Here is a 25,172-nt window from a genome sequence, read left to right on the forward strand (position 1 = left end):
TTAGGCTGTCTGGTAGTTTTTTCATGGACCGACGTCTACGCGCCGAATGGCTTGAGCGATTAGATCAAGACTGGCTCAATGAGCCTAAGGAAAGGGTCTCAAGAATTTAAAAATCAAACTCGTTATCAGGGCAATATCGATGCTAAAAGTGTCATAAAGAGGTCGTCAAAGTCAATTTGCTTATCAAATAGAATCGACCTCGATTTGGCTTTTTAGATTCTTTTTCTTAGAATAAACACCCCTCTGACTCCTGACAAAAGCTCTTTTCTATCTATCGAGATGACGTCGTCAAGCTCTTCGAACGGCTGCAGAAGAACAAAGAGGTCTGCTATACAACCACCGGAAATATCGGAGCCTCGGCGGTGTTACCCGACCTCGAACGGTAAGACTCCTCATCTTTATCAACAATTGGCTGACGACGTTGTTCTAGAAATGCGCCATCGGAGAAAGATTGTCGGCAGTTCATGTCTGATGTGATCGACGCTCAGCAGAGGGCGGTTATCCGAGCAGTGCAAGATTCTGAATTCGGAGCCATCCTCAGCAAACGCCTCGTCGTGTCGAATAGAGTCATTAGGTGAATTTCCTTTTCTTCCTTGATTTCACTGATCTGCCTTTTAGGGCCGCGCAAAACGCAAGTAAGGCTGCACTGGAGCGCCAGTCTACCTCAAAATTGACCTCTCTTTCTTCCTCTAAACAAGACCACGAGCAGCCAGAAAACGCCGTGCACAAACTCATGGCGCAAGCAGGTCTGCAATTGGTCTTTTCTCTTCTCAAGAATTGTTCTCATTCTGATTCTCCTTCCAACATTCAACTTGTTATCGATACTTTATCTACAGCAAAGGAAAGGCTTTTAAATCACCAACAAATCCAATGAAAAACCCATTTAAATGAGATTCTTTCACCTAGGCGGAATTTTCTAAAGCCTGTCAAAGTCATGTTTACTCAGTTTACCTCCTTTATCTTTATCCCAAACCAACTCTCTCGGAGCCCTTGGCACTGACTGTCTCCAACAAATGGAGAGCTTCCTCTCTTCCTGGATCGCCGATTCCTCCGACGAAACCATCAGGGAGCTCGCCACGGAGACCCTCTTCGCCATCGCGATTCAACGCGGTCAACTTCGGCACATTCTGTCCTTCGTTTCTCTTCAACTCACGACTTCTGTCTCGTGCACTGGTGCCGCGCTCTACTCTGCAATCAATACCATCCAAGCCCATGCAAATTCTTCAAGTCAACCCAAGTCAGAAGTGGTTCGCTCAATTGAAGCCCAGATCTTGAATATGATCGCCAAGAAGCCCAAAGTCACTGCGGATCAAAGCGCTTTGACGATCCTATCATCCATCGCCGTTGCGTCCGGTGATGAAGGCGCCAATAATGGCGGGCCAAGCTACGCTGAAGAAGTCTTTTGCTGGGGCTCGAACTCTTCCCAGCAGCTGACTGACGCCACGCCAGAAGATAAGCTCCTTTACCCGCGAAACCTGAGTGTCTACGGAAAGGTGATGTCGATGACTGCTGGTCAGTACTGTACCTTCGCCGTGCTTTCCAACGGCACTGTCATGGCGAACGGGAAAGGAAGCTATGGTCGGCTCGGAAACGGAGCTTCTGCTTCATCTTCAAGTCCGATCTTGATTGAGTTCTCCGCTCCAGTTCGGAAAATCATGACCTCCAAGGGGTCAGATGGTCATTCTGTCGCCATCGGCAAGAATGGACAAATTTGGAGTTGGGGCGATGGCGATTACGGAAAACTCGGCCACGGCGATTCCACTACTCAGAAGAGTCCAAAACTCATCGAAGCCCTGGCGAGCCGAGTCATCGTTGACGCCGACTGTGGACATCGCCACACAGCAGCTATCTGCGATGCTGGAAATCTTTACACTTGGGGCGAAGGCGACTACGGTCGTCTTGGCCTTGGGGATGCACTCCAGCGATCTGTGCCCGTTCAAGTGCCCGACATTCGTGAAGCAAGTCAAGTTGTCTGCGGTTTCAACCATACTGTTGTCCTCTCGACTGACGGGCGAACTGTTTGGTCCTTTGGTGCAGCTGAAAATGGCAAGCTCGGGCATGGAGATACAAATCGTCAGTTCCGACCTAAAATCATCGATGCTCTTCAAGGCTTGACGATCACGAAGATTGCGGCTGGAACCCAACTCTCCGCTGCTCTGACTCGAGAAGGTGCCGTGTACGTATGGGGCTTCGGCCCTTGCCTTGGAAATGGCGCCAGCGATGAGACCTACTTGACTCCAAAAGTGGTGCGCGGGTTATCTGGCCGAATGGTCATCGATATTTCTATTGGTGAAAATCACGTCATCGCCTTGACAAAAGATGGCCTCGTGTTTACTTGGGGCAATAATCAGAACGGCCAGTGCGGTACTGGAAGTGGAATCGCAACTTACACTTCTCCGCAAATGGTTCAGGGCCTACATGGCGCTGGAATCCAGCAAGTATCTGCTGGAACTACTCATACTTTTGTCTGGTCCGCGGCGCCCTGCGAAGAACACCTGCAGACAAAACACAAGCCCTTCAAACTCGACTTGCACCAGAAAACCTTCTCGTCGATCAGAGAGCTTCTAGATAAATACGAGCCGCGGGATGCTCCCAAAGCCCCTTTCAAAGATCTGAAGGAGCAGGAAAAGGCGTATCTTCAAGTACTGACACTTCTACGAAACCACCTTCACGTCGCGAAGAGTTTCCATCATAGTGGGGATAATCCTCTCGGAGAAGAAGCGACTGCTCTAAGACAGCTTCTGTTCGCAAGTTTGGACAAAAACTATACCCGCGATGTTGCGAAAACGATCGAACAATGCGTCACGGTCGGTGCGGAGCTTCTCATGCCTGATATGGCTGGTCGCATCGAAGTCCTTCTTACCCTTCTCCCCACTTGCCCCGACAAGCTGGCAAAGATGTCTCATGGAAAGAAAACTCAACTCATTATCATCCTAGCCTCTCTGGAATCTTCAGATGGAATGCCTCTTCTACTCAATTTTTCTGATGAAAAACTACCAGTGGTGGAGACAACGAGGAAATTCTTCACGTCGCTTCTTCTTGCTTGGGAAAAACTCGATGAACTAAGAAATATAACACACAGTTTATTAAAAACATGCATTCTTCATCTTGCCGCGAGAATAAGTGATCAGGTAAGGTTTTGTTTCAAATTATCGGGGTTTCAATCAGGAGGGCGAGAAGATCTGGCTTCGAAATCATTTGAACAAATTCTTGAACATCTTCCGCGGGTTCTATATTTTCATCTTCTTGGCTAAAATTTTTCTCAAATCAATAGTATTTTTATGTTTTTACCAGTAATCAGCGGAATTAGAAACGAGAATAAGGTTGCTAGACATTGCCTCAAACTGCTCCACCAATTGCTCGTCACTTGGTCTCGGGCCAAAGCATGATTTTGTTCCGTAATGAGAACTACAAAGAGGATCAGATCGGCCAGTTTGAAAAAGTTGCATTGTCGACTGTGTTTGCCAAATTTTTTTGATCATTGCATTAAGGAGTTCATCGTGGATTCCCTTATCGATATCTCTGTCCAAAAATCCGAAAATTCTCGCTTGGAAATTAGACTCATCCAAAATTTTAATAATGAGGTCGAAAATTTTAACGGTGCAGCTGGGTGAGTGGTCCAGGAGACCATTTATTGTTCTTTCAAAGGGTAAAATCGACTTTGACACTACATAAATTCCCATTGAAAATTTTATTGACAACTTTTATCGGTCATTTGTTCGTTTCCAATTCAAACCCGTTTCCTAAGAGCTCCAATTACCTCATCAACATTGGAGTATTTTTGAAAACTTCCAGTGTCATAAATCCCAACCCAAAATGTCGTATATTCCTGCACCTCCTCTCCATGAAAGAGCAGCCAGTTAATGATAGATTCATTGTCTTTGATCATCGATCTCGATGCTCCAGTGACGAGAACAAGGTCTTTTCGCGTTGACTGTTTGCAGCAATAACGGATAGTGATGTCTTCATCGGAATATCCGATAACCCCGAATCTGGGGATGCTAAAATAGTGAAAGGGTTCGTAAACTCTTCCAAGGACACGGAGCTCATGGCTTATCGGCTGACAAAATAGCAAATCGGGGGCTAATGTCATCACACTTTCGACCAGTTCTAAATCACCAACACCGCTTGGTCCATCGATCGTGATCCACTCCGATTGATAACCATCGCAAGGTACTCCCACATATCTTCGAGCACTTTCTGATGGTATTGTTGCGCTGGGACAACAAAATCGCACTTCAAAATCTTTGCAAAATTCTCGTCCGAATTTAGCTTGAAAATGATTCCAGCAATAGAGGCCCTTGTCCAGTGTTTGAAAAAATGGTCAGAGCTCTTGTGAGTGTGCGAGCGCGAGCAGACAATCATAAATTTTTTCGTAAGTGAGCGAGCTTGAGCGCAGACCCGAAATATTTTTGTTGAGTGAGCGAGCACGAGCGCTCGCTCGCTCGCTTGCGCTCACTCGCAGCTTTTCGGGGGCCTTTCTAGCGAGTATTTCCTTGAAAATTCTAATAATTATAATTTTTAACGCATAATTTTATATAAAAAGACAATTACGGGCATTCTAACGCGATTAAAAGAGAAATTTCTCAAATATCGTAATACTTTGTCTCCAGGGTGGATAAACTAGAAATGGCTGTTGGCGAGCGCGAGTGAGCGGGAGCGGCGGCACGGAATTTTATGGTGAGCGGGTGAGCATGAGCGCTCGCTCACTCGCTCGCGCTCGCTCGTGGCTCGCGCTCACCATTTTCAAACTCTGCCCTTGTCAGCCGATATTTGAATAAAATTTCCACTATGAAGATAATGCTCGCCATAATCAACAGTTCTTGCGTCTATCGCGGTTGGATTTGAACACATCCCCTCCCTATCTATGAACCTAGCCAAAGGCTCGTGATCACCTGAATTTTTTAAATAATGGAGACAACAAGGATTACGCACCTAGCCCGGAAGGATCGTCAGCATCCATCCAATCAGACCATTCCCCATCACATTTTGTCTCTTCGTTACCGACGAAATCTTTTGCAAACTCAGATAGGCTTCCCCCAGCTCTCATTCTCTGGTACAGATCCATAAAGTTCGCCAGATCTCCTTCTCCTGGCGGAATCTCATAGTCATCAGAAGTAGCGAACAATGCTTTTGTTGCAAAAAGGGAAAATATTCTCATCTGACTTTTCTTTTTAGACGAAACTGGTGGTGGAGTTCGCCGAAATGGTGCTAGAAGCTCAAATCCGCGTGTTACAGACGAATGAGCAGGATCTGGTTGAGTTAGCAGCTGAACTTACAAATTTTATCTGCGCCGCGGCGCTAAATGGTGCGCCAGCTATGCTCGTCAAATTGCGACCCTGTCTTTCGCGGCTGTTGATCGTTTGGAATTCCAAGTACGAAACTTCTCGCAACACCGTCGAGCCGGAAGGGAACATTTGCCTCAACGACACATGTCGACTTGTAGCGATTCTGCTTGGATCATCGATAAATCATCAGCTAGTCAATCCTGGCCGACCGAAAACGACGCTAGAAGACTTCAACTCGCTTGGAAACTTGACTGAGTACGCAGAGTCGGTAAATCTATCAGACATTTCCGCGAAATTACTCGACGTCGATACGCCTGGAAGTCAAATTATAGTCTGTCAAATCGACCCGGACTTACACAATCTCGCATTTGGAGAAAAAATGTTTGCAGAAGCTGAAAATCAATGGAAGAAGCTCTTCCGAGATGCAAATCATCGAGATTGGCCTGCAAGAGATCCAGAAGAAGGTGGTGAAAGAATGAAGCGATTCACTCGTATTCTTCTGGCAGCGTTTCTAAATCATAATCGCAACGAGACTTCTGCTGCTATTTATCGACAAGTGTTCTTAATCCGCGAGCAAGTGTTAGAAGTCCTCCGTCAGCACAAGAGCCCGACTAATTCTGATGACGATGTTCCGGAGCTGGAAGGCGAGGAGCAAGAAAATGCATCGACAACTTCCCTGAGACCAGTCCCACTTCAGCCAGCAATCGCTGGGGAGCGTATAGTCGCACCACCGTCTGAATCGCAACTGGGAACCCCATGGGGACCCTTTGACCCGCCGTTTACGAACATGCTTCTTCCCGGCGGTACAGTTCCACCACCAGAGCACAACGACGCGCAGCAGCCTCCGCTTTATCCTATTTTTAACCAGAACATTCGTAACCGTCGTCCATCATCAACAGAAGATTCACAGCCGAAAAGAGCGCGCACACAACACGACGAGGCTTCATTTTATACTCCTATTTTGAAAAAAGCACTTTATTTATTACTCTGTATCAACTCGAACCAAGAACCACGACAGTGCAGCGACAGTTTATCCGATCGGCGGAGCTCAATTAATCTCGAAACTATAACAATGCGCGATTCATTAAAACACTCCTCATCTGATCTTAGCATCAGGCCTGGTCAGCTGGAGAGAAGGGCCTCATTCGACAGCGCAGTGAGATTTTCAAGATCCGAGTCACTCCTGGGCGATCATCTTTTTCTGCGTGAGAAGCCGCTGCAATCCGCAGTCAACATTGGAGAGCACATCCGTCGCGAAAAGGAGAAACAGGCCCAGAGCTCGCAAACGTCGAACAATCAAACGAGCAAAATGGAGACCCTGGCCTTCAAGCAAATCATCGAATTCATGAACGAGTCCTCGCTTGATCCAGAGAGCATGTTAAAGGTTATTCAATGGGAGGAGAACACAGCCAAATCACGAGTTGAAGCGCTGCAAGAGCTGCATCAATACATGGAGAATGGCTTCCTCAATAAACTCTGTGAAACAGCGCATCGTGCATTCCTAGTCTCAGTATTCGGGCTGCTACAGAATCCGCTGGCGAGAAATCCACTCGACCATAGACTTCATCATTATCTTCAAGACGTAGCGCACGCACGACCCGCTTTGAAGTCGCAAATAACCCGCGTGTGGAAAGAGCTCACTGGAAAACTTTTACAGCAAATGTCGTTAAGTTCGGACCGTCAAACTTCCGCTTCGGATGTTTATACCCTTTGTGGTCTCACACTCAAGTGGTTGAGCACTGATCTTACTCTTTTGGAAAATATCGCGCTGGCGACGATCAATTGTCTCGAAAGTACCGAAGGGGTTGATACTTCTGGTTTGTCCATCATGACGCCGCAACTGCTCCTTCAGCTCAACTTCGGTCAATTGAAAGTCGATGGACTTCACCAAATCGCATCAGTTGGCATGTCGCAAAGTATACTCCTCGCTGTTGGCATCTATGGTTCAAAATCAAGTCCAAAATTAATCAAACTCGCTTGCAAATATCTTCTCACGCAGTTATCTGAAATATGGGATTCAGCTCGGCCGAGTAAAAAGCGCGAAACATTTGAAACGTGCCTGGCTGAGCTATTAGCCCTCATTAATCGCGTCATGTGGAATGAAGACATCTGCAAAGAATGTGCGAATCTTCAATGGGCTCTTTCGCTCCTTCAAGTGATTAGAATGGACTCATCTGGAGTCGCCCTGATAAAGAGTCTTCGTCCAAGATTGTTAGCGATTGAAGTTATGAAAAAGATCTCTCCGTTTATACAAGAAGACGACATTATTAACCAGTGTGTAGATGGAATGATGACGCATCTGTACGAGTCCCATTGGGTCCCCCTGCGTTTAGTCAATCAAGATCCGAATAGAGTCACGCTAAAAAGACTGTCAAATTGTTCGACAGATCTTGAATGCGAAGAAGTCTCTGGTCAATGTGGATGGAACGATGAACAACTTGTTTCCTGCACAATTGACAATTCCGACGCAAACGTTCTCTGTCACTCCACTGGTGGGCGCGGATACGGCATCGCTGCAGAATCACTTTCAAGCGGAAGACATGTTTGGAAAATAGATATTTTAAACGAAGCGCGAGGCAACGAAGGAACTTGCATTGGCATTTCAAAACTGCCAGTTACAGATCACTCGCACAGAACAACGACAGATATGTGGCTTTATCGCGCGTATTCTGGACACATTTATCATGGTGGCGAGATTGGAAATCGAACTCTTCAGCCGTTCACACAAGATGACAGCATTACCTGTATTCTCGACACGGACGCTAGAACACTTTCTTTCGCGAAAAACGATGGAGAGCCTGCCCTGGCTTTCGAAGATCTACCTGTGGACACCGATTTCTACCCAGTTGTTACTTTTTACAGCTCAAGCCCTGGCGAGAAAGTCAGAATCTCTTCCATGATTACACAAGGCATTTTCAAAGACTTAGGTAAGAAAGGTTTTCTTGAATCGTTTATTTTTGATGCTGGGGAAATTTCGAGCTCAAGCTAAATTTTGGAATAATTAAGCAGCTTTTGGAGGTTGATTTTCTCGCTCAAACCATCGGGTACCGATAACTTCCTTGATTTGTTGCTTGATGACGAGTTGATTTTCCTCGTTGAAAGTGAAATATCGAGTGGTGTCGCCATACGCCATTCCAGTCTAGATGTATTTTTATGGAAGCTTAACTATTTTTTAACTTACTGAATGGAGGATCATTTGATTTCCATCAACTTTAACGGTAGATTCAACTGGCTCATCGCTGAGGGATAAGTGAGGAGAAGGGCCTTCGAAAGACAAGTTCATGTCCATGTTCTTCAGTTTTGATTGAAAGGACATAAACATAGATGTCGGGTTAGGGTAGTCGACTTGCAAATGCACGGTCATCATTTGTGCGACTTTGCGTTTGATGTAACTCGCTTGGGAAGCGATGTAGATTGCATCCATGTTTTCTGTTTTCACCTTGAAATCTCAGTAGCTTTGAATAATTTGATGCAATTTACCTGAACCCATCGGCCCTTCAATCGCTCAAGAAAATCGCCCATCATTTTTTCAAAAAAATTTTGAACTCTTGGAATTTACTCTTCTGATGTTTGGATTCTCTGCTGATATTTTTATGCAGAGAGTCCCACCCATCTTTGGTTATTTGCTTACGGTTCTGAGTTCATAGGTCACCAAAAATCAACACAAATGCGCATAATATTCTTTGAGATTTATTAGCAGTTTACTTTTGTCTTTCAAAATAGCGAATGCCAGTAACGTTTTTCTTTACGACAGTAGTTTTGATGGTGAGCTTGTCGCCTTCGACAATTCGAACTGTTCGGATCTCACCGGGGGAGCCGCCCCGAGTCACCATGACCAAATGTCCGTCTTCGATAAAGAGCTCGGACTCGACATCTTCATCAAGGAAATCTAGATATTTCGATAAATGATCGTTCAACGAGAGGATCTTACTTTTGTGCTTGGTGACTTTTGAGATGCTGAATTTTTCTTTCTTGCTCATTACTTTCGTGGTAAAGTCGACATGGAATGTATCATCGTCGGGGAATGAAAAAGTGACGGTTGTACTCAAATTAACGGCAATTTTTCTCTTCGCCCAGCCAAGACCTAAATGTCACGTTATCATTTTCTACCCTTTTCATTTGAACGAATTACCTGCAGCCTCGAGTTGTTTATCGATATTCTCCTGTCCGCTTTGCTTCCAGGTGGCGGCGAGGTTTTGAATTTCTTTGGCGACGGGCATGGTAGTGCTAAAAAGGGGGAATTATTTCTTTTGAATGGGTAAATAGCTTGACAGAGGCTTTTTATATTCGTTGGCAAGTGTCATTATTCTCAGAGCGTCAGTTGTAAAATACAGTTTTCTTTCTATTTGGCACCTCCTTTTTATAATTTTACGACAAATTACGCTATACGTAAAAGAATCCTTACTGAAATCAGTAAACTGCTCTCTCAATTTATCAGCTAACTGAGAGTTTACGATAGTTGTCTCAAACTAGCTTTATTTAGTTGAGTCGTGAAAACAGCAAAAATGATGAGAACAATCAATTTTCTGCCTGGAAGCCAGATACCATTTTTTAATCTAACCCCAGGGGATCATCTTACCTTCTTGATTTCTACTAGATTTCTCTGTAATGATGGATCGTCTATCAGATACGTTTTATATACCCGGGGTGCGGCAGGCCGAATGTGCGTACACACAGTTCGTCATCGTGGTTAGGAAATTAAACGAATGTTGTTTCTGTCAACAGTCTGCCTGGGTGTAATTTCGCTTCCCATGCTAATGACCCTTTAGAAAATTTCTCATTTCCTCTATTGATTCCTAAATACTGACAATGAACAAATAATGAGCAACCTGATTTTCTCCTGCGCGTCATCTTCAAGTAATCTTCTCTCTTGAATCCTCCTTCTGAGTTTTCCACAAGAAAGCACATTTGGAAAAATCTGTAACAAAATGGCTAATGCGAGCATCACCTCCTTAGATTTCCAAATGAACCCTATTTTTTTACTCTTATCGACTTTTCTAATCAAAAACGGTTTCTTTTAGCCCCGAAGCAGGCATTTGCTGAAGGTTTGATACTTGAATGGCGTGTTTATATTGTTCGTTTCATATGAGTTTGAGTTCAAACTAATGAATTTTTACTAACAGTGTGAAAATCCTCAATTTTTATCATGAAATAAAATTTCTTTTTAGGAGCTGGAGATCCTTTCCTCGCGCCAGACCCAACATGCGTCGCCGAAAGTCTCATCGAAACCATGCGATATCTTCATAAGGACCACCTTCTTTGGACAGAATCGATCAACCATCAAGTCCGTGAACGACTTCAAACTGCTGGAAATTGTGCCCGAGCTTCGGACGAAACTGCTCTAACAAAGGTACAATTATTTAATAATATTTATTTGGGCAAGAAAGTACAGAAAACATATCCGTTGAATTTAAATAGATTTTGACTTTGAAGATACAGACACTTTAACATAAGGGACGCCAACAAAGCGCCAACTTTCCTCATTTTCGAAAGGAAAGAATTTTATTTCTGGTGAAGATTCGGGGTGCTCCATTTCGGCGTAGAAGAAGCTTTGCGAGACAATGCTTAAATTTAATGATAATGATAGAAAGAAAACACTTGATCGGGAAGTTAAAATATGCCTTTGCGTTTGTTTATCTACCTTAAATATGCGCCAATGCATATAAACAGGTGCCAGAAGCAGTGCAAATATGGAAAAGCCGACACATATTCGCACAAATTTCGATCAATTAGCCAACTTGAGAAGCCAAGAACAAACCAAAAGATGCTTATTTTGTTGAGCTTCTTGATTGTTTCGGATTTCGTTATTGAACTCTAAAATGAAATGTCACTTTGAAGTTCATTTTTCATCATTACTCACCGCGTAAATGACAATGGCAACGCATGGAATGGCAAAGAAATGAAGTGCGTTGTGATTGATCTCAGGGTTCATAAAGCAAATTACAGTGAATGTTACCGTAAGAACAGTCATCATGCGATAGAATGACTCTCGCTTCATCGGATAAGCTGTAAATTTGTTTATGATGAGTTTCTTTAATAAAACCACTTACGAAGCATAAATGAGGGAAGGAATAGGGCCCAAGCACACATGATAACCCACAAAATAGCGATTTCATCGACCAATTGTCCGACCAGTGACAACGTACTGTGGAAATATATCGACCCAAGTCCAACAATCGTCAATAGAGCCCAAACATAACCAACAGGAACTCTTAGTACTTCGCCATAATTTTTGTATTTGATCGAAAGGATTGGAGGAATAATCAGAAATATTGCATTGCTTTGAAATTTATATTTCAGCTTTGTGTGGTTTTGAATTTCTGATTACCTGACTGTATTCCAAAATTCTGCGATAAAAGGCGTAACTCTATAATTTTCTTCACACCAATCAACTTCGCTACTCAACAATTTGAATTCCTTCGGGATCTCCATCTTTTTTTTCTCACTTTTTTCTAAATAAATTTTTATTCCCTCGCACAGGTTTTTTCGCACCAGCGCATCGATTTAATTGATTGAATTTATGTCGTTCAAAAAGGGAATATTTCCTTTTGCCCTCTTAGTAGGCTTTCCTATTGCCCTCTTAGTAGGCCCTCTTAGTAGGCTCTTACCGATCCTCTTTTGTGGATTTTGAACTTTCTTCACGCCCCTTTGATCTCTTTCGTTTATGCACAAGGTTGACTTTTTCCAAAAAGTGCGAACAAAACGGGTGCGCCGGCTGGATCGCGGCCAAGACCCTTCCGTCAAGTGTAGCGCCTCGGGCTTGAACTACTGTTATAATATTTAATGCTTCTCTATCCCCGTCAAGTGTTTTCAATAAGACATTTTTTCTTTACATAAATGTCTTTTGTATCCAGTCTCGTGCTGAAAAGCGCATGACTCTCGTAAAGCTTCGTTTTTATAAAGCCATTAAAATAATTTGAAGACAGTAATTAGATTTTATCCTAAAATAAAGAAAAAATAATAAATTCTCTTTTTAGCTTTGGCCTGCACTGATCCTCGTCTCCGGCTGCGATGGTGGATTCCGTGTTGGTGCAAAATGCGAATCTGAAATTTCTGACGCTACAGGTCTCATTACTGGACTCTTGAATCGCGCTACTGGACAAATTCGGGTTCAATGGGATACAACTGATTTTGAACCGAATCAGCCGATTCCGGATACGCATCTCAAAGCTCTTCGAGCAACTCAAAATGATTGCTTCGATTTAGAACAATTTGGCGAAATCTCTCCAGAGACAATCTTGTCGCTCTTCCGACTTGTCGAGAACGAAGCTTTTGCAACAAAAGACAACTCAAACGCTACATCGCCATCTGTTACCCCGGCTGTGTCGGCCATGGACAACTCTGTTTCGTCAAGCAGGCCCCCTTTGGGGGAGCGAATCAAAGCTCGAGCCTTTGCAGGATTCATGGTGCAATCCGCAATGCTGCGATTCATTATGCTCTACTTTGGCTCTACGAATGTCGCCCAAGTAAACTCGGCCCGCGAAGTCCTTCAGCGACTGGTGATGGAAGCGTCAAAGCCAAGCTCTCTCGAAATCGGCGTAAACCTAATGGACCTAAACCGATCCGCGAACATACTCCTCGCTTCTGCTATGGGCCAGGCTACTCAACTGGATTCTAGTCATTCCTTATCAAACGAAAGTATCGCTTTGGAAACATCTGACGAGGACCTAGAAGAGCTCGAAGAAGATGATGAGGAAATGTCGACTGATGAAGATGACACCATTGAAGAGCCGATTTCTCACGGCCGTGCAAGGAACGCGATCGAACAACTCCTCGAAGAACATCACATGCGACAGTCTACTGAGGGTGGCGGTCACTTGACCACACCTGAACCCTTGCCTCCCGCACCTCTTCAAGCTACAGATAATCCTACTGGTCGTCGAATGTCAGTGCTTCGTCCCTCTCGTTTCGGCGCACCACAACGATTCAGTAGCTCTGCCTCTTCTCACAGCGTTTCAGCAGAGGAATTTAGCGGTACGCCTTCTCATCCGTCACAGACTGCACAGATTGCACCGCCGATGCCACCTCCACCAGCACCAGAGCCGCCAGCAGTGACGAATCTAGTGGAAATGGGTTTCGCCCTCGATCACATAAACAGCGGTATTCAAAGGCTTAATCTAACTGCACGAAGTATGAATGCTAATCAAATCGCCATGCTCGCTTCATGGTTGATTGAAAATCCAGCCCCAGCCGTGATGCAGCCTTCCCAGCCTCAAAGTCCAAATCCAGAGGATGAAGATAATTCGGAGGAAACGAATGGAGACCAGATGGATATTCAACCTCTTTTGTTCGACCTGGAAGACTCACGAGTTGCAGATGCATTCGAGCTCATCGATCAGCCCTCGACTACTCGGCTGGTGGACGAGGGTGCGACCGGACCGGAGACCAGATGGCCCAACAACGTCATTCCTCCGCCAAGACAGCAACAACCAAACAGCATTCTAGCGCAATTGTTTGACGTTGAAGAAGGAAACGTAAACGAGCGACTCAAAGGAATCCTCCATGTTTTCCGCAGTGGGCAAATGGCTGATTCTAACGTTGAAGATCTTACTCAAGGACTTGCGTCAATGCCCAAGAAACTCAACGAAATCGCTGGTCAAATTGGCTTAGCAGGAAACGACATCCCTGATTCTGTCGTTCCAGAAGGGCCAGATCCACTCGGTGAAAAGCGACTGTTTATGAAAGACATCATTGATGATAAGTTTGAGCCGAATCAGAAGAATGCCAAGGAGCTTATGACCAAGTATCGCCTTTCGCAGCTGATCGGACAGACGAAACTAAACTGGACCGAGAAGTGCCACATCATGAGTTCGATTCTCGTGGCGGTGAAGGTTTTGACAGCCCGAGCAGTCGTGCTCAGAACTCTTGCCATGGCCGCTGTTCAACCCTTTGAGAAGATTGCGCCGACGCTAAAGCAATTCGGCCTCGATGATGTTAATCTTTTGGTAAAGCTGCTTTACTTGTCCGCGGCGACCAAAGAATTTATGCCGAAGAACTCCAAGTCGTCAACGATTCTCGATCAGGTAGGAATAATTATCGGCGATAAGTTTGTTTACCCATCTTTCTAGGAGACAGCATCCCACACGCCACAGTCTCCTGGATACGTTTCTATCAAACACCTCAAGCGTGCATTGGAAGCGCTGGCTGCTGATCCAGAAAAAGCGGAAGTCATTATTGACATCGTTACAAAGGTAAGCCCCGGTTTTTTCGATCACGCTTTTTTCAATGATTGAAGTTGAAATTGCTCTTGTTTTATTGCTCATTTTTGAAGGTTTTTACAAGTTCTTCATTTGGAGACTTTATTTTAGACTTTATTATTTTGGTTGCATAATATCATAATTGCTGTTGAGCGTGTTTGTTTCGTAATTTTTGCTTTCTCATGCTCGTAAACTTTCCAGTTTTGTGTGAAAGTTTCATAACTGCAAATCTTGCAATTTTCAAATGATACCAAAGCGAAGTTTTTTTATACAAAATTTTATTTACAGAAAATACAGTTGTTGAAACCAGCATATGATACAGAGCAGATTAACACAGTAGCAAATGCGTGGCCATATTGCACTATATGTTCCGAACAGGACAGAGATGAAGATTTATTTTCAACCTTTGACCGTGGCTCCCACTGCGGTGGCGCCCTTATTTTCAGCGCAATCACCGATGGGAGTCAAGGCGAAAGGGGTTTTAAGGGACCCTTAATAAGGGTTCTGACGATATAATATTATTTGTCGAAAACTAAGGGTTGAAAAGTCATCCGCGAAGGTTTCCGACATATTGCACGTATCGAAGCGACATTTTTTCTAGCTCACAGAGCTATAAATTTAAATAAGTTAAAATTTCTCGAGAAAACCTTACAGTAAGATTAGCTCAAAAAATTTTCAGAATTGAAAGAAAATTGCAGTACTTTTTTTTTGAAGATTAAGGTGATGATCCCCCACAGGGGGACTTTGAACCCTTTTTTGAGCGATGGAAAAAATTAAAGCGGGCCATGATTTTTTCAAAGACGCAAAAAAGGGGTTCAATATTGCATTTTTACCCGGCACATAAAAATAGGCGAAAAAAAGTTTTGTGTTGAAAAAGTAGGTGGTGGACTTGCCCTAGAATTAAAAATTCACGGACATTATTGCACATTTGTCCCAGAGTTATTCATTTGGTAATTTACAAATTGAAGCGAAATTGCACTTTTCCCGTTGATAAGTTGGAGTTCAATGAGTTTTGTAGGGTGGTGGTGGTGGTATAACTTGTTGATGTTGTCTCTTTGTCTGCCACCCGGCGGGAGACCGGCGAACCATCGGAGAAGGTGGATTTTTTCACCGGAAGTGGCGGCTGTGTAAAAAGTAAAATTTTTGTTTTAGGGCCGTGTGCCCAAATTTGGCCTAACTGTTGACTTGAGGTGTCATCTCGAGGGCTTTTTGTCGGTCTCTGGTCAGCATCAGCCGGCGGTGTGCTTTTATGGGGAAGCCATAGGGCGCTCTGGAGTTGGGCTCGAGCTCTGTGGCTCGCCCTGTTCCACGTGGCAGCCCTTTCGGCCGCTAGGCCACGTTGCGCTCAGCCTGGGCTTTGTTTCCTTTTACGGTCGAGAACTCTCTTCGCCATCGCTATTTTCCTATGCCTACATGTGTGTGTATAATTGAATTTCTCATACTCAGCAATGTTGACTTTTCAGCTGTAATTGAGCAAATTACGCTTTTGTGCTAATGCTCTTGTTTTTGAACGAAAATCATCTGATTCTGCGTTTTCTGCTGAATAGTTGTCTGAGACACGAGTGTCAAGTCTCGTGAACTTTTGATCAAAGAATGCTTGGGTTGATTTACAAGGACTTGATAGAAGGTCAATTCGCCAAGTACTAGTTTTCGAAGTTGTTTTCGAATGCTTTATTCTCCGCACAGAATAAAATTTATGCATTTATAATTAATCAAACATCAAGGTGACAAACCGCCGTCACAAATTGTATTTTTAGTTGAGGGATACTCTTGTTGATATCGATTTAAATGAGATGAATGCATTGTATTTTACTGCGCGGCAGCGAACCCGCGCGTGTCGATATTGATGATGCTGTCGATTGTCAGCTGAGTCGATACAGAATTAAACATTCTGGAGGTGGCTGTTATAATTAAGCTACGTTAATAAAGACACTAATCAGAATGAGTGAGTAATAGAAAAATCGAGCTTTAGAGAGCGGTACTAGAGTTAAGAAATCGTCAAAAGCCACGTCGCCCATTGCCAACGTGGCAGTGGAATCGCGCCGCGGCCGCGCTCTCTTCTCTGTCCTTGACAGAAATATATACTGAAATAAGTATCTGGGATGGTTGCGTGGAGATGTAGGAAATCTATGAAATCCTGTGCATGAGTGCTTTCGAGTGGCGAATAATGAAGTTTCATAAGGATATCTTTGTGATTGTATTGAGTATCACTTGGAGTCTTTTTATTAGCTTTCCGTGTTCCTAGGATGTAAAAGTTCTGTAGTGGCTTATCAGTAAGACTTTGAAAACAACTTAGGATCAATAATACTGTATCATTGATACTAGATTCTCATCTATTGAGAAATTTTAGGTAAAATAGTCTTAATTCTTGTTTAAATAAATAAGTTGTTTGCTGAAGAAAGCGTTGAAGAATCTTTTCACTCAGAGTCAATAGCATAATCTTGGTAAATTTCACAGCTGACCGACGATACTTCGAAAATCGCCCCCTACTGTGATACGATATCGCACCTTGTAGCGAAAGTTTTTGTCCGGAAACCTTCTGCCCTAAATCTGCCGCGTTTCCTTTGTCATTATTAGCTCGGGGTGCTACTTTGTCCGACAATTTGCGGAAATTGCGGAGAACCGGCAACAGAGATGAACAAACAAAAAGGGCTGTTGGGAAAACAAACACAGCGCGGTGAATTTCCAAGTTTGGAAAGGAAGATGAGCCGCGAAATTTGGCCCAGGTCCATTAACATTAAAGGGTTTGTTTTTCTAACTTTTTCTGAAAACAAAACTGTTCAAAGAATTTGAAAAACTTGCTCAGTGATTGATAGGCCATAAATCTTCATCCCTTTAATTTATAGAAATGAACGGACAAAATTACAATCTTGGAAATTCGCCAGTGGTATTTTCGGCTTCTCGTTAAAAAATAAAAGTGTGTTATTACAATCATCCGGCTGTGCGCAATATTCGCTTGGCGCAGAAAACGGCTCAGTATATAATTTGGGCCCATTATGAGCTGAACAATTTGATGGGCAATTTGTCTTGCTAAGATACCAATTAGGAGATTTTTATAGGAGCGCTGGTTATGAAAGATGACAGGTAATAACGTTATTCATCAAATCATTGGTCGGTCCTAGTAGGAGAAGAGAAGTCTATTTGAGCTATCGACCAGAAGCACTAGAACTTCAAAGTGAAGCTCAACTAATTTTAAATTGATCTGGCCCCATGCGCGTTTCTTTGAAGCTCTGCCTCCACCGCCATATGTGGTAATGGCATGCCAACATTTGACTTGACGTCGGTGTATTGATTTTTGCTAGGTTGAACCTTATCCTCGCCTTTTTCGATTGATATTATACAGACGGAAAGCTGATTTCTAAGCCAGGCTTTAGTCGATAGTTAGCTTGAGGATGAGAGTAAATGGGACATTTATCATATGGTGGTTGGAAGTGCTTTGGGGATTATTGGCGTTTCTTTTTCGCGATAATTGCTTTGCATAAGTCGATAAAATAGGTTTATGGGCTTTTTAAAAATGCATGCAGGGTGTTACAATTAGGGCTAATACGCCAGATACGGGATAGTATATTTTACTGTAAGGCCCAGGCAGCTTCAGTTCAATATTCAAAGTACCGCGGATAATTAGTCCAATTTTGAGGCACCATTGATTTCTGCAATCCCGGTAAAAATTTTCACAAGTAGTGCCGACTAATAACGGATCCCTTTGATCTCATCCGATGTCATAAAAACACGTCGTGTCGTAATTATGACGTCTGGTCAACGTATATCTTTTATGGTTGGGAGCTCACACGGAAATGTTCTTCTATTATCGGACTTATTCGCTATAAGCATGCGTCGCTTTTGTTATTGTGGATTAGCTTGAAAGGAGATAAATGAGGACTCTGGGCTTATATTTAGCTCTAGATAAGAAATTTCCGGTGATTTTTTTGTGATTTCGTCAAGCGTCTTTGCTTTTCAAGTGTTTCGTTTCGCTTGGAAAATATTGAAAGTTAGAAATAGCCAGCTTTTTTATTGTATAAAGCTCATTGCGTATTAAACATTTTGACAGAGTCTGATCTTGGTTCACTCGGACGTTGAGTGAATGTGACACTTGAGAACTGCAAAATTCAACAGCTGGGCGCAAAAGGCTGATTCTAATGCGCCGAACACAAAATTATTAATGCCTTAGCTCCTCCCTTTCCCTTTCAAATGAATCATTAATACACATGGAGAATATTACAAGATTTTTTTTCTATGCAAAGCTGCACTCAGTTATTATTTCGGTATATTTGTTCTTTTCTTGAAATCAAGTTATATGAACAAGGAGTTAATTAAATCATGTTATACGAGTTTGGTTGTCCTCCTGGGATGTTATTAGCGTATTCAGTAGAGAGTCATTATTGGACTGTCGAGCAAAACGTGTTGAGCAAAACAAGAGCATTTCAACTTCATTTTCTTCCAAAATATCAATCTTTTCTTTCAGAATCTCACTCATTTCGCGAAAAAGGGGCTGGCAGCAACCGTCAAATCCGACACTCGCTACGCTGTTGTTCAAGTTCTCATCACAATCCTTTCTGGCGCTCGGCGAACTGTTAATCCAGAAGATGATCTATTTTTGCGAACAAAAAAGGGCAAAATCGTTGCCAATTGTCCCCCATCACAAGTTCACCGTCTTTTGGATGGCTTCGCACTGTGTGTCCTGAGTCGCAACTTCCCCAAGGCGGAAAAGCATTGGCTGGTGTTCAAGCTCAACGAGCTCTTCGAGTCACTCGATGCCGATCGCGTCTCGAACGCGCGAAAGGCGAAACTCTTCGACGGCAAATTATTATCACCTCTGCCGCGCTTCGCTGATGATATAGCGATCGGCCCGTGCGCCGAGACATCTGACATTCTATTCAACGAGTCTATCAACCAAATCGCGGTCATCGTTCACAAGCCCGCTGCTGTGCGATTCTACAAGTTAGACCAGACCTGGCAACTGAACAGAGTTGTAATTGGCGAAAATGTCGAAAAATTCGACCATGTCTGCTGGTCAAAATGTGGCAAGATCTTCGTTGCTGCTCATAAACAAACCGTCTACCTCTGGGATCTTCAAAATGATGGTTTCGATATCAATGGCAACTCACCAGAAGCGATCAAGGATGTCCAGCAAGAACTGGATTTTTACCAATCCGAGAAGAATACAATGAAGAAGACGTTTATTGAGCGAATCACAGCGATAGCATTCAGGGACAACTTCATCTATGCTGTGCTCGAGAATAATTCACTCCAGGAAATGCATGTCAACACGGTCCACCGAAAACTAATCACCTTCGCAACCCATTATCTTCCTTCAAATGGATCTCCATCCCCTGGCTCCATCAATAAAATCGACGTTTTCAGCAATGGAACTCCCATCGCGTATTCCAAACAAGGTCATTTCTATGCGCTGGATAAAAGCTCAGCATCTGAAAATGGCAGAAATATCAATACTTTCCATTTTGATACCGAAGTCGACGATCTTATCCATGTGCCTTCAGATAAAGGCCTAACCGCGATCTTAGTTGGACCAAGTTCAGATCTTAAACTTGTCAGTTTCTACAAACAAGTCGACATTATTGGCCATTTTGAGCATGAAACTAAAGTCACCTCGGTTTCTCTGACGAAGCGCAACGATAGCGAAAGCATTCTCGCCTGTGGAACATCCGATGGAAAGACAGTCGTCTGGAGAATCTGGACGAATGTACTTGTTGAAGTTCAAAAAGCAAAATCAACCGATGAGATCGGTCACCACAACGATGATATACCGATCATTCCGGTGAAAGTTTCGAATTCTGCTCCTGCTGTGGTGCCGACTTCGGTTTCCATCGAAAAAATCGCTGAACTGGAATGTTTCAACACCTCCATCGAACAGCTTTATCTCTCACAAGATCTGAGCACTCTATATGTCGCAAGCCTTGGTAAGGTTCAATTCTGGGACATGGTCAAGCCCGAGCCGATCCTGCTCAGCGTATTGGACACTGGATTATCTGATGCAAAGATGGTCTTTCCGTCATCCGATCCTGCTCGACACTGGATAACTTCTACTTCTCCGGGCTCCCGTATTATTAAGAGTTTCAGCGTTGAAGCAGCCAACCTGGCCCAATTGCGGTTACCATCGATGGGTGCGAAGCAGCTACAAAAATATAATCTTGAAAAAGCCCCATTTATATTCTACTCGCTCATCATCCGCCTGCCAAAAATACTGAAAGCTCAATTCAAGACCGAGTATGGCGACGTCAATACGGACAAGCAGCTTCAATTCTCGCTTTATATGAAGAAACTTGTCTCAATCACATGCGCACTCAAATTGCACGGACGCATTGGTTACCACCACGCTAGCATTTTCGACGATGCTCCTCCGCGTGAGAAATCTGACTATCTATGGCTCGCGCGCATTTCTGACGGCCTTCGCACTGTTGCGCAGATGGGTATGAATCGATTCCCGTATCATCTGCCTTCTTCATGGCATAAGAAATGGACTGTGGAAAAAGATAGCGCCTTGGTTGAATGGTATGAAGCCGAGGAAGAATCCTGGCGAGGTGTCAAAGCGAAAGCATACGTCTGGGGTGGAGTCCGACATGGCCAACTTGGAATCAATATGAATGTAGGAAGACATTGTGCGTCTCCTAGACGACTTGAAGCTTTCGATAATATGCAAACGATTGAGCTTGGCTTGAACTGCACTTTTCTCTGCACATCAACTGGCGCAGTAACATCAACTGGCGAAGGCTCTTACGGCCGTTTAGGGCATGGAAACTCGGATGATCTCAATGTGCCAAGCCTGGTAAATGCTCTTCAGGGATTCATCGTCACTCAAATCTCCTCTTCTGTTGGCTCAGACGGCCACACCCTGGCAATTACCGAAAGCGGGGAGCTATTCACTTGGGGTGATGGCGATTATGGAAAACTCGGCCATGGAAACTCAGAGAGACAACGACGACCGCGCCTTGTCGAAGCACTAGTTGGCGAAACCGTCATAGATGGTTGCTGTGGATACAAGCACACAGCCGTTGTCACAGCTAGTGGCTATCTTTATACATTCGGTTACGGTGATTACGGTAGGCTTGGACATGGAAACACGACCTCAAAGAAAACTCCAACTATGGTCCACGATTGTAGCAATATTGCCAGCGTGAGTTGTGGTCTAAATCATACTCTCGCTCTGTCACGAGATGGTATGACAGTTTGGGCCTTCGGTGATGGTGATTTCGGAAAACTAGGTCTTGGTAATACTCTTGCTGTTCAGTCGCCTAACAAAATTGCTGCTCTTGAAAACATCGGAATAAAATCCGTTCACTGCGGCCATCAATGGTCCGTCTTCCTTGCTGTCAATGGTGACGTTTATGTTAGTGGCCAAGATGCATTCAATGGAATCGGTGGACCTGGACAAACCGTCATTCCAACTAAATTGACGTCAATCAACAAGCGTATCGTTCAAGTCTCATGTGGCGCTGAATACACACTTGCGCTAGATGATGATGGCAACGTCTGGGCCTGGGGAAACAACTCTGACGGTCAGATTGGCTGTGGCCACTTCAACAAGGTTCATGAACCAATGCTTGTCTTCAATGGGCACCGAATCAAGCAGATTCGCGCTGGAAAATCTCACAGTATCGCTTGGACAAGCCCACCTAAGTCTGACTTTGGTGGAAACAATCTTGGAACACCCGATGCTATTCCAGCGAAATATGCGGTCCTGAAGTCGGAAGACATAGAGGATTGTCGACTTCGACTGAAGCACCTACACAAGTTTAATGAGACCGTCTTTAGATGCTGGAAAATGCTGGATCTATCTTCGAAACCGGTAAGTCTGATATTTCATTTACAGGTTTTATTGCCGTGGCAGTGATTTTTACAAAGTTTTAGACAGTGCTACTTGACCCATATCCATTCGCGACTGAATGAACTTGTTACAGTGTAATCCTTATTTATTTTACCTTTTACTGGGTTTAATTGAATGTATTGACTTCTCTGTGCATAGAGAAGCATTTCCTCCCTTCCCTTGTACAGCCAGATAACCCCGGTGAAAATAAGGATCGTATCGGTGATAAGAATAGCGATGAGAATGATATTGACAGTCTCTTACAGAAAATTTATTCAAATGTCCGTCTTTCATTACTTACGTAGGGATATTTCATGTTGGCTCGCGAGTTTTTCCGGAAAAATCAGTCCAAGGACTGTGAGAGGGGTCTTCAAGAGAGTTTTCTACAGTTGAAACATTGGAACTTACGGAAAGTTCAAAGTTGATATAAAACTCTTTCAATAGTCCAACGACAATAATCAGCAGGCAAATCGGTGGTCGCAGAAACGGGTCAATCAAATGTTCATTTTTCTTCCTAAAAAAGTTAATATCTGCTCAATTAAAAATTCGCACGATTTAGTGCATGCGACTCTGTAGTCAAAAAGTTGACCGTTCACCTCTTGAACGAGTAAATTTTCGTTCATTCTCTCGTGGTTTGTTTTACAAATGAAATACTAATTGTGGAGCATAACCTATCGTAAAAATCTACATAAGCCTAGTAATTACTTACCTAGTAATATTCGATACCCTACCTCAAAGCGATGTGTGGAACGGTCTCAATGCCTGCCATACTTAATCTTTATAGAGGATCATCAAATAGAACCTTTGAACCTTGTCTGTCCCAAAGTCATAACTTATGATTGAAAGTGCGTCTTGTCATAAATAATTTCATAAATAATCATTACCTTCTGTGAGAAAAGTGATGATCGCCTTCTATTTTGTAACAAAGACCGTTGCAAGTTTCTCTTGTCATTATTATAAATTTGTTAAAAATGCGGTTAAAAAGTGGCCAGTAATTTTACAACTCTAACATAAGTCGTTGGTTAGAGGGGTAATCGTCTTGTCGCGATGGCAATTTTGCCGCCTGACATCATAAAAATTACTTTTCCCTCAAAAACCTACCTTCGTTGACGGCTCTGAGTATTGAGAGTCTCACGCTTCATTTGGCGACTTATAGACAACCTGCTTGAAAGGGTTCTTCCTTTCAATTAACGGCCAGCCCGGATGAATATTGAAAACGAACCCTATGCATTATCCGTCTCTCAAAAATTGATAAATCTTAAACTAAATGAGGCTGCTCCGACTAGTTGACACCCCTGTTTACAGTTTCCTGTAGATCCTTTCCTTGGTCCTGAAAGATTTTTCGCATTGTAGATCTTTCCAGTCTTTCTTTCTGCACGCAACTCATTTTCCCTGATAAAATTTCACACATCGTCAATCATAAATTTAGTTATAAAAGAGTAAGACTTCAACTGTATTCGAGCTTACTTGATGAAAATATGCATAAATTTTTTCGTGAGTGTGTCCTCTATGTCTTCGGTTATCTTGAGACTGAACAACCTGACAATGTTTAGAGTCCAATTAGTAAGACGAAAATTACCTCGATCCAATTTAAAACGACTTTTTCCAGACAATAACGTCTTTCCTTTTTTCTCTTGCAGAACTCGACTAATAAACTTTAAATAGTCCGTCTTATTGTGCGCAATTATCAACGCGTCAATCGTCTGAAATATTCAATTCCTGGGGAAAGTAAGTTGTAAAATTCTAAAAGAAAGGTCATCGATCAAAGACTAAAAAAGCTAACAGGTTTACGGGCCCTACTTTAGGACTTACTCTATTGATTTCTCTCCTTTTTTCAATGAAATTAATTACAAGGATGCTGCATCCTGGATGCATCCAAATCATGATCAGCCAGAAAGGTTCTTCTGTAGCTGCTCGTTTTCAATCAGTCAAGATTTGGGTCAAGGTTTTTCTTCTGTAGAAACACTTTTTTATAATCACTTTATCAGCTCAACTAACCTAATTCACTAGCGATTTCATGGACCATTCACGATCGCCGAAAGCTTCGTCGCTGACGGCCGTCTTAGAGCCTTACTTACATCTCGCCTGACTGTCCTTCCCATCACAAAGGCAATCCAGCGAACTATGGTTCAAGGTCGAAACTACGGACCACAAATTACCGTCAAGCGTCTTTCCACCAAGGGTAAAAAACGCCAGACAATCTTCGAGCAAATCGCCGCACAAATCGAACCTGTTGATGGCGCTGAGCTTCGGCTGCCTTCTCGAGCTTGGAAAGTGCGTCTCGTTGGTGAGGAGCCGACGACGCTGGTGGAGTCTTCGACGAAACTCTTACAGAGATCTGCGAGGAACTCGAACGGGGAGCTCATGGTCTCTCGTTGCTTATTCGAACACCGAATAACAAAGGCGATGTCGGATCTTACCGAGACTGTTTCATGTTCAATCCACAAGCGAACTCGCACCTCCAACTCTGTCAACTGCGCTTCATCGGAATCATGTTCGGCGTCGCAATCAGAACCAAGAAACCCCTTGACATTCACCTCGCCCCAGCAATTTGGCGGCAACTGGCAGGCGAAGAACCGAACGCTTCAAAATTGGACGAAATCGACGGCTACATCCTTACCACGCTCAAGTGCATCGACGAAATCGACAAGCACGAGGTCGACGCGGAGAATTTCAATGTGATTATTCCCCTCGACTCATGGGAAGTGCAATCTGCATCCGGCCAGTTCGTCCCTGTCGTGCCTGGAGGACGGCAAATCAAGCTCGACTTCGACAATCGGAGGGAATACGTTCATCATGCGCTAGAGACAAGACTTGAGGAGTGCAATGTCCAAATTCAAGCTGTCAGGTAAAAGAAAAGTATTG

General features: G+C 43.6%; 6 protein-coding genes across 10 annotated transcripts; 1 reads left to right on the plus strand and 5 right to left on the minus strand.

Annotated features, from left to right (window-relative positions):
* Positions 1–25,121, plus strand: LOC145697399 (putative E3 ubiquitin-protein ligase HERC1). 2 transcript variants are annotated; one of them, XM_081774596.1, is made up of 12 exons: positions 1–84; positions 256–382; positions 431–574; positions 619–836; positions 928–3,131; positions 5,179–8,215; positions 10,310–10,333; positions 10,457–10,638; positions 12,266–14,311; positions 14,357–14,479; positions 18,948–22,289; positions 24,318–25,121. In XM_081774596.1, exons 1-12 carry the CDS (start codon positions 24–26, stop codon positions 24,987–24,989), a joined length of 12,180 nt encoding a protein of 4,059 aa, XP_081630722.1. In that variant the 5' UTR covers positions 1–23; the 3' UTR covers positions 24,990–25,121. The 2 variants fall into 2 exon arrangements, with proteins under 2 accessions (XP_081630722.1, XP_081630731.1); XM_081774605.1 differs by lacking the exon at positions 10,310–10,333.
* On the minus strand, positions 3,693–5,183 carry LOC145697442 (uncharacterized). Its single transcript, XM_081774651.1, has 3 exons — positions 4,936–5,183; positions 4,767–4,895; positions 3,693–4,308 (listed from the first exon to the last, which is right to left on the minus strand). The coding sequence occupies exons 1-3, from the start codon at positions 5,159–5,161 to the stop codon at positions 3,731–3,733; spliced, it is 933 nt and encodes a 310-aa protein (XP_081630777.1). The 5' UTR covers positions 5,162–5,183; the 3' UTR covers positions 3,693–3,730.
* Positions 8,229–8,860, minus strand: LOC145697477 (uncharacterized). The gene is made up of 3 exons (XM_081774691.1): positions 8,769–8,860; positions 8,470–8,727; positions 8,229–8,427 (listed from the first exon to the last, which is right to left on the minus strand). The coding sequence occupies exons 1-3, from the start codon at positions 8,811–8,813 to the stop codon at positions 8,290–8,292; spliced, it is 441 nt and encodes a 146-aa protein (XP_081630817.1). The 5' UTR covers positions 8,814–8,860; the 3' UTR covers positions 8,229–8,289.
* Positions 8,963–10,269, minus strand: LOC145697462 (uncharacterized). 2 transcript variants are annotated; one of them, XM_081774673.1, is made up of 4 exons: positions 10,118–10,269; positions 9,421–9,515; positions 9,220–9,372; positions 8,963–9,177 (listed from the first exon to the last, which is right to left on the minus strand). In XM_081774673.1, exons 1-4 carry the CDS (start codon positions 10,231–10,233, stop codon positions 8,990–8,992), a joined length of 552 nt encoding a protein of 183 aa, XP_081630799.1. In that variant the 5' UTR covers positions 10,234–10,269; the 3' UTR covers positions 8,963–8,989. The 2 variants fall into 2 exon arrangements, with proteins under 2 accessions (XP_081630799.1, XP_081630807.1); XM_081774681.1 differs by lacking the exon at positions 10,118–10,269 and adding an exon at positions 9,868–9,940.
* LOC145697451 (alkaline ceramidase 2-like) lies at positions 10,640–12,082 on the minus strand. The gene is made up of 6 exons (XM_081774661.1): positions 11,897–12,082; positions 11,617–11,740; positions 11,339–11,568; positions 11,149–11,294; positions 10,930–11,102; positions 10,640–10,852 (listed from the first exon to the last, which is right to left on the minus strand). The coding sequence occupies exons 2-6, from the start codon at positions 11,718–11,720 to the stop codon at positions 10,699–10,701; spliced, it is 807 nt and encodes a 268-aa protein (XP_081630787.1). The 5' UTR covers positions 11,721–11,740; positions 11,897–12,082; the 3' UTR covers positions 10,640–10,698.
* On the minus strand, positions 22,259–23,851 carry LOC145697498 (uncharacterized). Of its 3 annotated transcripts, XM_081774722.1 has the most exons (6): positions 23,775–23,851; positions 23,409–23,699; positions 22,745–22,821; positions 22,609–22,674; positions 22,423–22,566; positions 22,259–22,382 (listed from the first exon to the last, which is right to left on the minus strand). In XM_081774722.1, the coding sequence occupies exons 2-6, from the start codon at positions 23,447–23,449 to the stop codon at positions 22,348–22,350; spliced, it is 363 nt and encodes a 120-aa protein (XP_081630848.1). In that variant the 5' UTR covers positions 23,450–23,699; positions 23,775–23,851; the 3' UTR covers positions 22,259–22,347. The 3 variants fall into 3 exon arrangements, with proteins under 3 accessions (XP_081630848.1, XP_081630840.1, XP_081630859.1); XM_081774714.1 differs by lacking the exons at positions 23,409–23,699; positions 23,775–23,851 and adding an exon at positions 23,192–23,369; XM_081774733.1 differs by lacking the exons at positions 23,409–23,699; positions 23,775–23,851 and adding an exon at positions 23,039–23,127.
* Positions 25,122–25,172: the final 51 nt, after the last annotated feature.

This window comes from Oikopleura dioica, chromosome 1, assembly GCF_907165135.1.
Source record: "Oikopleura dioica chromosome 1, OKI2018_I68_1.0, whole genome shotgun sequence".
NCBI lineage: Eukaryota > Metazoa > Chordata > Appendicularia > Copelata > Oikopleuridae > Oikopleura > Oikopleura dioica.

Coding starts and splice junctions, on each gene's coding strand:
- LOC145697399 (XM_081774596.1), top strand. CDS start 24: ATGGACCGACGTCTACGCGCCGAATGGCTTGAGCGATTAGATCAAGAC. Junction 85..255: donor TCAAGACTGGCTCAATGAGC/CTAAGGAAAGGG, acceptor CTGACTCCTGAC/AAAAGCTCTTTTCTATCTAT. Junction 10,639..12,265: donor ACGAAACTGCTCTAACAAAG/GTACAATTATTT, acceptor TTCTCTTTTTAG/CTTTGGCCTGCACTGATCCT.
- LOC145697442 (XM_081774651.1), bottom strand. CDS start 5,161: ATGAGAATATTTTCCCTTTTTGCAACAAAAGCATTGTTCGCTACTTCT. Junction 4,896..4,935: donor TGACGATCCTTCCGGGCTAG/GTGCGTAATCCT, acceptor TAAAAAATTCAG/GTGATCACGAGCCTTTGGCT. Junction 4,309..4,766: donor AAATTTTATTCAAATATCGG/CTGACAAGGGCA, acceptor TTTTTCAAACAC/TGGACAAGGGCCTCTATTGC.
- LOC145697477 (XM_081774691.1), bottom strand. CDS start 8,813: ATGATGGGCGATTTTCTTGAGCGATTGAAGGGCCGATGGGTTCAG. Junction 8,728..8,768: donor TGAAGGGCCGATGGGTTCAG/GTAAATTGCATC, acceptor TGAGATTTCAAG/GTGAAAACAGAAAACATGGA. Junction 8,428..8,469: donor ATCAAATGATCCTCCATTCA/GTAAGTTAAAAA, acceptor AAATACATCTAG/ACTGGAATGGCGTATGGCGA.
- LOC145697462 (XM_081774673.1), bottom strand. CDS start 10,233: ATGCTCGCATTAGCCATTTTGTTACAGATTTTTCCAAATGTGCTTTCT. Junction 9,516..10,117: donor GACGCGCAGGAGAAAATCAG/GTTGCTCATTAT, acceptor CCCCCTTTTTAG/CACTACCATGCCCGTCGCCA. Junction 9,373..9,420: donor TAAACAACTCGAGGCTGCAG/GTAATTCGTTCA, acceptor CGTGACATTTAG/GTCTTGGCTGGGCGAAGAGA.
- LOC145697451 (XM_081774661.1), bottom strand. CDS start 11,720: ATGGAGATCCCGAAGGAATTCAAATTGTTGAGTAGCGAAGTTGATTGG. Junction 11,295..11,338: donor CCTTCCCTCATTTATGCTTC/GTAAGTGGTTTT, acceptor ACAAATTTACAG/CTTATCCGATGAAGCGAGAG. Junction 10,853..10,929: donor TGCATTGGCGCATATTTAAG/GTAGATAAACAA, acceptor ATTAAATTTAAG/CATTGTCTCGCAAAGCTTCT.
- LOC145697498 (XM_081774714.1), bottom strand. CDS start 23,259: ATGACAAGAGAAACTTGCAACGGTCTTTGTTACAAAATAGAAGGCGAT. Junction 22,675..22,744: donor TATTGTCGTTGGACTATTGA/AAGAGTTTTATA, acceptor CTCTCTTGAAGA/CCCCTCTCACAGTCCTTGGA. Junction 22,567..22,608: donor CCAACATGAAATATCCCTAC/GTAAGTAATGAA, acceptor ATTTTCTGTAAG/AGACTGTCAATATCATTCTC.